We start from the raw sequence: 12,163 nt of genomic DNA on the forward strand, positions 1-12,163 counted from the left end.
TGAGGGCTGAACAGGACGCTCTTCGCCAAAAGATGACGGAGGGGACGAATCTGTGGCAGCAACATGTCTTTCAGAGGGAGAGATCGTTCGGGAAAGAAGTGGGGGAGCTGAAAACACAGCTCAGCGCTCAGATCTCACTCAACCTTGAGCTTTCCACCGAGCTCCAGGCGGAGAGAGAAGACGGGCGACCTCCCCGGAAAAAGGCCAGGCGTGAGGAGAAGCCTGAGAATGAAGCACAAAGGGATCCCTCCCTAATGCACCCGCTTTCAAACCCATGAAAGAAGCTCAAGGCGCTGAGGAGAAGCCGTCAGCCACCACTGCTACATCCACCCTGAAATCCATGGAGGAAGATGAAGATGATGATGATGAGAAGCTCCCAGAGACAACAAAATCCACAAACCACAGAAGAAGGAGACTTCAAATCAGAAAGGACAGGAGAGAAATAATCAATAATAAATCAATAATCAATAAATCAATAAACAACCAAAAAAACTGAAAAGAAAATTAGATTCCTGCAATATTATTTGTTTTATATTATATTATTTAATATATTTGTTCGTATATTTGTTCATTTATTTGTATAGCTGTGATAAAGCTTTCATTTATGAAGAACTCGGTTATTTGAGTTTGTGCGTATACAGCACTGCGGACAAGTCTGGGCCAGACGTACGTGTGTTTTATGTCCAGATATTCTTTCGAGAAATGACGAAATGGTCGATTTAAAAAGACACTGTCCGGCAGGCTGCGACTCAGAGAACTCCCGAGACCTTCCTGAGTCCAAATAAGAAGAAGAAGAAGAAGAAGAAGAAGAAGAAGAAGAAGAAGAAGAAGAAGAAGAAGAAACATGCGGGATAGTAATAAGTGACTCGGGACGTTGCCCGTGTCCCTAATTATAATGCTATTATCTATTATCTTATTACACTGGTGTACACCTTCTTTTCACATTACTCTTGCAGTCACAGTATAAAGAAAATCATGTTTTGCTTCCTTTTTATAAAGTGAAACATTCATTTTCAGCTCCTCTTCCAACCCCAATAACTCTTGTGCACTCCTATAGCATTAGGACCATTACTGAGGTTAGAGTCTACCAATCCCAGTAAAGGACGCAGAGTTTGTAGCATCTCTTCAGTGAGATAGTTTCATTTTATTTTTGCAGGTGTACGATTTTTGCCTCCAACCCAAAACATTGGAAGTGAATGGAGTGTAGTTTGTTTTTCAAACAGCCACCCTCATCTTTCCTATTTCTGTCCCCCTCACTTTTAAGGTTTTACTTTGATTCATTCATTACAAGATTCACTAGAGCAACCAGTAAAACCCAAATCTGAGGGTGTGTCTTGATAAAAGTGTTAAACCTTGAGTATTTTGTAAACTCCTGTTCTAGATTTTTTTCTCTCAGGCAACAAGCAAGCTGTCCAGCCTTCTTTGTGACATTAAACAACTCTTTTTAAATGCTGAGTTGTACTCAAAATGACAAACGTATCTTCATATGCAACGGTGAACTGCTCTTTCATCTATACTCTTTCCACTGAGTGACTTAACTTTCATACAAAATATCTATTCTAGCCTGTTCTATTCTGCTGTCACTGTGGTAAATATATTTAGGTTGGTCAGTGGAAAACCTGGAAATGGTCATAAATCCTTGGTAAAGATGATTTTTACGCTCCAGGCTGAGTTATTCCTTATACAAATGGACTCCCTGCACTGTTTGTCTGTCTGTAGCCTTTTCCAGTAGAAGCTCCATCTTTGTTTTAGAGGCTACTTTATCATGGAGACACATTATATTAGAGCTTCATTATCATATGCAGAGAACTAGGGAGACTAAACATAGCTTTTCCTAACACTACACTTTAACACACCTGAGTACAACAGTAACTATGGACTATATTATTTATGTCTGTGACAAGCACACTGAAAAACTTGAGGAAAAAAAGGCTGATGAGGCAGCAGAGCGAAAAAAGATGGAATAATAAGAAAATAAAAATGGCATGGTACACATGTGGACATGGAATTTATCTTTAGTTAAAAAACATCTTTGTACAGGGTCTCTAGAGTTTACAAAAGGCTGAGCACACATACAGTACAGAAGTAGAACGTTTACGGTAGACACTCATCCAGACACAAATATACCACAACTAATAAATACAGACAAATATTTTATACAGCATTTACAGAATACAAGGGAGCTACATATTACATATTAAATAACAAATCTCATCAGTGAATCATTTGCAGGAATTTGTTTTTCAGGTTTTAAAATATACTGAAGGTACCACTCAATAACACTGACAACATTCTGGGCGTTTGCATGCAGCTCCATCTAAACAACTTTATCATGGCATAGCGAGGAATTAGGGCTGGGTATCAAACCTAAATACGTCTTTGAGTAGAGAGTAAATTCTGTCAGCAGAATATGGAATACAATAGCACTAAGTTGGCTCTAGATGCATAACCAGATTCACAGGATTGCTTAATTATTCTTTTGTAAGATTGAGATTGTAATTTCATTAGTTTATGCTATATTTTATTAACCCTCTTGTTTTGTTGATGTTGTATTTGCATCCTCATTGTTTCTAGTCACACAGACATCAGCGCCGTACATGTGAAGTATCATCTTCGTATTCAATTTGCAACAGTTCCAATGGTGATGCCGATGGGAAGTCCTTTGTTTGCAGCTATGGGTGATTAGGACTTCTTTCTAAGGTCTACCATACCTTTGGTGTCATTGTAGCATTAATCAATTTCGAGGTTTCTGTTCTCTTTGATGCACACAACTGCATTTTTATGGACTGTGCTGATAACACCAATCATAAATAAGGTCTACGAGACCTTGAATAGAAATTTTGCATAATTGTCTGCAGAGGACTTCTGAAAAGCTATTCAAATTCAAAACCACGTTTTCAAGCAGTTCAGATGAAATAAAGATAAAGATAAAGAATGTTAAATGTACTTAAATGAGCTGTTAAGGAGGCCCCTGGGTCCCTAGGACTCCAAACAGAACAGGTAAAGGAAAACTTGTGAGATGACCATAAAAGCCTAATCTAACATTAAGCCACATAAGAACAATGGCTGCTGCTTTACTTATATTACATAGGTCAAGACAGAAGCACATTGCTCTGGCAAGTCCATTATCATCTGATATAACATTTAATGCATTTTTTGAAGAAACTACTTTTGGTGTAAAAGCTGTTGTCAGTGTTTAGGTTCTGGCTCCAAACTTCATGGATTAGCCCGAAGCCTGGCATGGCTCTCAGCAGAGTACATTTTTAAAATATGTTCTACCCATACACAGATATATAGGTAATGGTATAGCTAATGTGTCTGCATGCCATTATGATGTATGAAGTGGTGAGATTTATCTCTTAGCTGGGAGTCAGTAATACAGTATGTGCTACAGCATCTGCAGCAGCTTTAACGGAAAAAGCCCAGTCCTTTGTAAGATACTGCAGGGAGGGATTAAAATTGCTGCTACTTGTTATGGAGAAGTCATCATGAAGCTGGCGAGGCTACACTTGTCATTAGTTTTCACCGCTCTGTGGATTCTTGATCATCTTGAGTTTGGGAGACTTGGTTCATGCAAGATGATTGGCTGCCTAGCCTCACTGCCTCTCAATGATTGGTTGTTTATGTTGATGGTTCCTCTGCCTGGGTCCTGAAAGGGAAAGTAAAAACTTGATTGGTTAACAGTTTATCTTCTAAAATCCAGAGCACAGAACTTCATGTTTTAAGGCCAACTTGTGCATCTTGCCATGCAGGACATTAAATAATCAAGTTACAATTTGTTTGTGTGACAATAAACCAAACAAGGACTTTTGAATCCTTGTTGGTGCATTTTACCTTCCTCACCCACACAGGTGTTTTCTGTTAGTCTGGCTGTTTGGGCCTCAGGTCAGAATGAAGCTGGGCAGAGCTGGGAATGTCATATAACTCTAGATTCTTACAATGATTTAAGTAGCATAAGTTGTCCAACAATAACCAGTACAACAAAGCTAACAGGGGCATATGTCAATCAAGCACTGTATGTGCCCACACAGTCCTGAGAAGAGATCTAATCAGGTATGACAAGTCAAAAAGTCAAGAAAAAAGAACAAAACAGCCATATTCTTGTGTTTGCTATCCATTCCAAGGTCAAGGTAACTTTATTGATACCCGTAGGTAGATTTGTTTTGCAGTCTGGAGAGGGCATCTCAAACATTATACACAACATTCAGAAACACAGGACACATACAGGAGACAGATTAGCAGCAGACATTGACAGGTACTCCCAGCAGCTCACTGATCATGGTTAAAAGACTAAAATAAATAAATAAAATAAATAAAAGTCATTAAATATCACAAAAAATGCCAATATAAGACCTGTTAAGAGCATGCTAAGAAAACATGATCCAAGGGACAGTAAAACAATGATAAATAAATAAGTAAATAAGTAAGCAAGTTAAGACCACATTAAAATAGGACAGACCTCCTATTTAAAAGAGAAACCGCAGCAGGAACAAAGCTGTTCCTGCAGCGAGTGGTCCTAACTCTCGGGACTATGAGTCTCCTTTTAGATGGTAGCAGCTGGAACTCACTTGCCAGGGGATGGGAGTCGTCAGTGGAGATGGAGCTGGCCAGTCGCTGTACCTGCCTAGTATACAGCAACTGTAGGCACAGCTGTGACTCCCCAATGAGCCGACCAGACCATTTAATAATCTGGTTCAGTGAGTTCCTTTCTTTTAAGGGCAGGTTTCCAAACCATGACACAAGTGAAAAAGTTAAAACCGACTCAATAAAAGCACGATAAAAAAGTGTCATCATGGTCCTATCAATGTGGAAGCGGGACAACTTCCGCAGACAGAATAGACGCTGGTGTCCCTTCCTGCTCACAGCTTCACAATTCAATTTAAAATTCAAAGTGGAGTCGATGATAGTCCCAAGATACTTATAAGATTGCACTTGCTCAATGGCTTGTCTCTTGATTGTGATGAGTTCAGGTGTATTGGCATTTTTCCTAAAATCAATGGCCATGTCTTTTGTCTTGGCTTCATTGACCTGTAGGTGTGAGTCCTCACACCACTTGACAAAGTTGTCAACGACAGGGCCGTGACTGTTTTCTGTTCCTTGGAGCAGGCTAACAATAACCGAATCATCTGCGTATTTTAAAATGAAACGGTTCTTAAAATTGCTCTGACATATATTAGTGTACAGTATAAATAACAAGGGTGAGAGCACGCACCCTTGTGGTGAGCCAGTGGAGGAGCACACCTTGTCAGATAAAAAGCCATTAACTCTGACCCTCTGTGTCCTGTTTGTTAAAAAATCTCAAATCCAGCCCACAAGGTTATTGCTCAAGTTAAAATGCTCTAAAAGTCTCTGTGTTAAAATGTGCGGTTGAATTGTGTAAAAAGCAGAGGAGAAGTCAATGAATAGAAGACGTGCGTGACACCCACTCCCTTCGAGGTGTTTAAAAAGCCAGTTAAAGAGAGTGAGTGTGGCATCCTCTACTCCCCCTTTCGGCCTGTAGGCGAACTGCAATTGATCGATTGCATTCTCTGTGTTTTTGAGAATTTCTAGACGAACTAGTTTTTCAAAGACTTTCATAATTATTGAAGTCAGAGCCACCGGCCTAAAATCATTCAGTGTCTTGGGGTGACTGGATTTGGGGATTCCTGCGTATAATTTGAAGAGTTACATGAGTGCTGGAGCCTGTCACAGCTTGCATTTAGTTGGGACAGGTCACCACCAAGACAGGGCAGACAGAGACAGATAGTCATTCACATCTTTATGCTATTTAGAGTCTTTAAAAGTAGAATGTGTAAAAACTGGCCACTTGTCGACTGCTCTTTCCTATAGCTATCTTTGGTTTAGGTACCTGGCTCAGGTAGCCATGCAGCCAGTGGCCCTATTAGCTCGCAGGAGTCGGCCCCAACTGAGAGCTCAGAGCACTGGGGGATTGTTGGTGTTTACCAACGGGCAACAGAACTGGGGTCCGTTTCACAAAGCAGGTTCAACAAACTGTGAGTGTAACCCTGAACTCTGAGTTGATCTACTCTGAGATAGGAAACTCTGAGTTTTCGATTCCACAACAGCAGAGTTGAGTTAGTTTGATTAACTCAGAGTAGGTTCACCTCGAGTTAAGCGCGTGCGCCGCAACTTTAAAAAAGACAGCATCAATGGAACCCCGATTTGAGGAGTCACCATGGCAACGGGGAAGCGGAAGGCTGCCTACTTCACGCCACTGGAAATTAGACATTTTAATGCGCTCATACTGCGAATATGAACACGTTTTTAGACAGAAGTCCAACACCGCTGCAGCTGCAAAGGAGAGGGAGACGGCGTGGGAGAACATTGCTGCTCGGGTCAATGCGTGAGTATAAATGTAGTCCTTTGAAATCACAATAATATTACAGGGCAAAACTGCTTGAATGGTTGCCTATTAATTTATTTCATTTAGGTGCAATCCCGCAGGGGAGAAGCGCACTTGGCAGCAGCTTAAAATGAAATATAAAAACATTGTTGAAACAGGTAAGACCTCTGCATGATCTCATGGAGGTAGCTCCCTCATTTTGATCATGTTTTACATTGTAAAGTAAATATTAAGTGGCTCCCTTTCATTGTAAAATTGGGTATATTGTGTTCATATAATGTTTTTTTTTGTTAACGAATGAAATAAAATTTAAAAATGAAAAAAGTGTTCTCATCTATATCATGTTATGTTAAATAATTAAGCCTATATTTAAACTGACACAGACTTTTACTCAGCTAACAGAAAGAAGGCAGATGCACGAAGAACGGGTGGTGGCCTAAAACCGATAACTGTCTGGAAAAGCAAGAACATCGTGGTCTGATAACTATCTCCCGACGAATATTTAATTCTCTGCGCAGTATCGCTGCACCTTCATCCACGGGATCATGATCAAAAGACGTTAACATGCCATGTTAACGAAAAAAGTCACCACCTACTGTGCCTAATGGACTTCCCACTGACTGATATTTTTAATGATTTTTTTTAATAACAGACGGCAGAACTATGCCAAAACTCGTCTGCCGACTGAATGAATGAATGAGGAAATGAATGCGGTGTGTGGTTGAAAGAGGGCGGAGACACAGAGAAACTCGAGGTTCCTTGAGTAAAACCTGGTCCCGACCAGGTTAGGTTCATAGAGTCAGTTACTGCGGTAACTGACTCAGAGTTTAACTTACCTCTGTCTCTGAAACAGGCTTGAGTTACCCCTCTTTCTCTGGTTTGACTTACCTTCCTATGTGAAACGGAAAACTCAGAGTTTCCCTCATTTCAGGGTTAACATACTCAGAGTTTACAGTAAACCTGCTTTGTGAAACGGACCTCTGGGCTCAACAGGATCTCAGTAAACATCGCCTGGAAAAACAGCGCCAACGTGATTGACAGTATCTCCAACCAGAAGTCTGATTCTGGTACAGATGAAGACACAGTAAGCTGGAGTAGGATCAGCGAGAGAAAGGTAGGTCATCACCACCAGGTAAAAGCAATGTCTAGCCCTGAAATATTTTTCCATCTATTTTCTAACATATCATCTATAAATAATATTTTCATGGAATACAGCCTTCGAGACCGAAGGACCGAAGTGCCGAGGCGACTGACAGGGGCTCCAACCATGTCTGGGGACGATGACGACACGGCAGGAGAGCTGTGGTCTGGAACAGCAGCAAGTGGAGGGTCTTTAAATAACATCAGAACTGTTACTTTTTCATGTTCTGTTTTTCTGGCCGTATCTTACCCATTGTATCTTTAACAGGGGGCAATAGGTTTTTATTGGGAAACCTAGAGTGCTTTTAATTTTACAACAGGTACACAAGTGTGCCTGCTAGCACACTGCTAGTTTGTGCAAGAGAAAAGAGCAAACAGGACAAATCTCGGTGTCATCCTAGATTCAGATCTAAGATTTAAGTCCTGCATCAGCAAGATGACTTCACAACTTTACAAACATAGAAAAAGCATGAACATTTAGAAATATAAAACTGATTTATGCTTTTATTTCAAGGTCAATTTTCTGGAGGACATGGTTAGCTATCAAAACAGCCCTCCCAAAAAAACACTGAGGGTCCGTGTCATCCGGTTTCCTTTCTTCCACATCCTTTGTCTCTTTTCTGCTGGACCTTGTCTTGGGCCAGACAGCCTCCAGACACTTGACCAGTCAGCTGTCATAAAACCAGACAGTTCCCTTCCTGAACCCACCCCCGGAAGCGTGGCTCACGCTGGTGTCATGCTTCTAAGCAACCCAGCTCGTCATCCTCACTACTGCCTTGCTCATCGTCCTCAGCATGGTGGAGGTCCTGCCTGTCCTCCTGAGTGGCTCTGCCCTTCTGCTCTGCCTTCCAGTCACCTTTGACACCTGCTTCACCTTTCGGCTCTACCTCCCTTCTCCTATATTGCTTCTGTCCTGCCACCAGGCTGCCTGAGTGAGGTCTCCAGCCCCATCCCTGTCCAGCCCTCCATTCTTTAGCTCCCAGCCACTTGAACCTTGGTTTTAATTCTACAATATAACATTTTTTTTAGGTTGTGAATGTGGAATACTTGAGTTATATAAGGACAACATCTGATTCATGCTGCCCTGTTCTCTTCTGTGTTTTTATCTTTAATTTCTCTTATTCCTTCCTTACTGTATTTCCCGGTGCTTTGGTGTCCTGGTGTCTGGAAGGCTCGGCTGGTTGCAGGACCTTCACCCTCAGCTGTGATGGCCTGGACTTCCAGCCTGTAGAGACTGGCGGGGTGCAGGCCCGACACGATCAGAACATTATCATCCTGAAAGAGAAAGGACAAAGGAGTTTAAATGCTCAAGGTTTTGAATTTTTTGGCCAGCCCACTGGACTCTGAGATTTGCCTGCAAGAAAAATACAAATCTGACTCAGATATGGATTAAAATATTTGGAGTGCTAGTCGTGAATTAACACTAAAAAGGAAACAAACTGACAATGGAAATTTGACACACATGCAATCGACAAAATGTAAAGAACTAAATGAGAGTTTAGAAGGAAAATGACAAAGTTCTTTTTTATTATTTTTATTTTTTATTATTATTTTATTTGGCCTGTTTATCTGTAGCGGTAGAGTACTGTAAATCAGATTTTGTAACATATTACACGTTTTCAATTATCTTGCATAACAGTGCCTGCTATTAAAGAACAGTGAATTGCAAAAGCAAAATCAAAAGCCACCCTCACACACCAGGGCCATAGGAAGGTATTTCATAAATACTAATGTAGTGAGTCCAACCAACCTTCACCAATGTGTTTTAAAACCTTCTTTATAAATTTTGATCCTTTGCACTGTTGGCCTAAAACAAGTCAAATGTAAATATTTCATTTCATTTTAATTTCATATCTTTTTTTTTTTTTTTTTTTTAAAGGACAACCCACAGCCAAAATGTATGTAATTGTACTGTTGGCTAATTTCCAACTGCAGTCCTTTGACAGGATATTTTGAAACCTATGAAGTGATAAAATAATGAACATTTGCTGTGAATATTTCAACTATTTAAACTTTAAACACATGTCTGAAAAATTGGTCGAAACTATGTTATTAAGAATTAATTCTAGGGAAAATAGGAATTTCTCTGAATGAAAACCTTCATACGTAAAGGTTTACTGATTTTTGGAAACTTTATCCTTCATTTGTTGTATGGTTGCCTGCAGACAAATTTCATGTTTTGGCATGTTCAGCCAATCTGCTGTATACTGACAGAAAAACTGTACCACCACATGTAGTTATTACCTGGAAACTTACTTCAAAATTATTAGGAAATTACATACCTCCAAAATAAATTATTATTTTAAACACCCCTTGGTTGCTATAACTCTAAAATCCCCAGAAAAAAAATGACAGAGGACACAAATGAAGGCTATTTCACCGTCTCTAATTTATGCATATTCGAGTTGTGGCACTGGTGGGTTTGTTCCCTTTTTAGTGAACATGCAGCCAAACCTTAACCAAACTCAAGATTTAAATACTACTGCAGTTTTTAACAGCACTAACCGGGGGTAGGATTTGGGACTGGGAGATGAGACTGTGAGGCAGTTTGTTGTTGTTGTGACGGTTGGTGGGGATGACCTCTGCCCAGGTCACCTGGTAACCAGTCAGCTGCTGGTGGGGTGAGGCAGTGGACAAATCCCAGCCAAAAATGGCTGTCATGTTGCTGCCCTGGACCTCAAAGGATGCTGTCAGGTTGGCTGCCTTCACCAGGACCTTCTGAGGGGACACTGCCCAAGGAATCACAGCCAGGGGTTAAATGAACGCAGGTGTTAGTATGATAAACAAATTCTAAATACATAAGAATTATAAAATTATAACAATCAAACATGGCTCTTGGGCTGATGCTCTTTTTACTGTGGACCTCAGTATGTGGGTTGGGTTCGTACTGTGTGACTGTGGGTTACAGTGTTGTGTTCATTTTTTGTTTTTGTTCTTTGATGGTGTTTTAAGTAAGCTGTATTTTCTAACTCAATGGTTATTAGTTATTTGGGGAAATTATATCAGATCAAACTAACAGTGTTTGCAGTGTGCACCAGTGTCTTACACATACTGTATGTTTATTTTGTATGTCATGAAAGTACATCAATTAATCATGCAATAAATGGGGGCTGTGGGGGTGTGGGCTCAGGGGAAATAATATTCTGTGCTCAAGGAAAAACAAGAAAAACCTCAGGTTGTTACGACTTTAGAATAATGCGTTCATACAGTGTTAAAGATTTACCCCATTTCAGATGAGTGGAAATAAAACTTAAACTGTTTATCATGTTACATAGTTGCAATGGTTTGTTAACACATGATCCCAGATACAAACAAAGACTGTATAGAGTAACTCCTGTAGCTCAAGCAATTTGTCAGCTTTATTCTGTATGTCGTCTGCTCTGTTCATTTTACTGAGTTATAACTGTGAAAAATTAAGGGACTGATGTGAACATTTTTTCCAACTTGAATGCATTCAGAGTAGAGTCAGTACTATAAGATATCACACAGTGACATTTACAATTTAGTGAACAAGCAAACAAACAATATGTTGACTTGATAATAATATGATAATAATAAGATAATAAGACCTGAGTTTCCAGTTGTCTAACCTTTGTCTACAGGACAGGTCACGAGTTGTGGACTTTTGGCCTGGATGGTGGCACAGGAGGGAGTGGAGAAGCTGATGCTGTCGGTCAGAGGATGACTCTTCTTGCTGACTGGCTGCAGGACGACTTTATACCTGCAGGAGAACAGCAGCCCCTGCAGGCTGACAAAGCTCTCCTGGATCAGACGAAAGCAGAAAATGATCATGTCCTGTGAAAAGCTGTGGCTCTCAGTTCCCTTATGACATAAAAGGCAACTTCATTTTTTTACAATCTTGGTTGCAAAAACAGGCTGTTTAGAGGCTGATTCCCAAAACGCTAGAGCCAAGATTAAGTCACTTTTCACAGCAAGTAAGTTAACAATGATCATGCGTCATCAACAAGATTTACAAATGTGCTCTTTTCTATTCATAAAGTCTATTATGTGTCTTGCAAGTGTATTTTATATTGCCAGTGGCATTATATACCCATCATTTATTTGATATTCATATTTATGAAGACAATGTTGTTTTGTTTTAATATGTTACCTGTGTGCTCGTCTTCTCCATGGGTCTGGTCTGGTTGTGTCCACAATACTCTGGCCCCCACTGGATTCTGTAGAATTCTACTGTAGGATCTATACAAACAACAAGAGCTTACAACGCTGTTCTGTAACAGCAGGTCTACAACAATGAATGGATCTTCATAAAATAAGGTTGATATCAATTTCATTTCTCAGACAGAGGGGGTCTTGGATATGTAGCTCCATTAAAAGAGCAACTCTTATACTGTAAATCCACAGCAGTTTAACCGCTGTAACCGCTAGCTAGCTACGACTCTGCCAATGGGCAAGAAGGCAAAAAAAAACATATTTCTGCCCAAATTGGTGACTGTTGGCTCAATTGACACCGTGCCATCCATAAATAAAATGCATTTGTGCTGCAGCATGATTACAGATGATCAGTCTGTACATACCCATGCTGCTCTGCCAGTAAACATGAACCTGGAGCTGCCCGTCCTGATAGAATGGTGTCCCTACATCCAGAGTGTCACCTGTAGGGTTTCTTGGAACAGCACTGGTGGCTTCAAAACAGATAAAATATAATTAGAATTTGTG

General features: G+C 40.3%; 1 protein-coding gene across 1 annotated transcript in view; it reads right to left on the reverse strand.

Moving 5' to 3' along the window:
* Nucleotides 1-3,324: 3,324 nt before the first annotated feature.
* Nucleotides 3,325-12,163, reverse strand: part of LOC121627410 (anosmin-1-like) — a 35,684-nt gene continuing 26,845 nt past the window's right edge. The window contains exons 9-14 of the mRNA XM_041966308.1: nucleotides 12,022-12,129; nucleotides 11,595-11,683; nucleotides 11,074-11,245; nucleotides 9,989-10,212; nucleotides 8,617-8,758; nucleotides 3,325-3,649 (exon numbers count right to left, since the gene is read on the reverse strand). Of these exons, the coding sequence (XP_041822242.1) occupies nucleotides 3,597-3,649; nucleotides 8,617-8,758; nucleotides 9,989-10,212; nucleotides 11,074-11,245; nucleotides 11,595-11,683; nucleotides 12,022-12,129 (788 nt within the window). The 3' untranslated portion in view covers nucleotides 3,325-3,596. The remainder of the gene's footprint in view (nucleotides 3,650-8,616; nucleotides 8,759-9,988; nucleotides 10,213-11,073; nucleotides 11,246-11,594; nucleotides 11,684-12,021; nucleotides 12,130-12,163) is intronic.

Source organism: Chelmon rostratus, chromosome 24 (assembly GCF_017976325.1).
Source record: "Chelmon rostratus isolate fCheRos1 chromosome 24, fCheRos1.pri, whole genome shotgun sequence".
In the NCBI taxonomy this organism is placed as follows: Eukaryota; Metazoa; Chordata; class Actinopteri; order Chaetodontiformes; family Chaetodontidae; genus Chelmon; species Chelmon rostratus.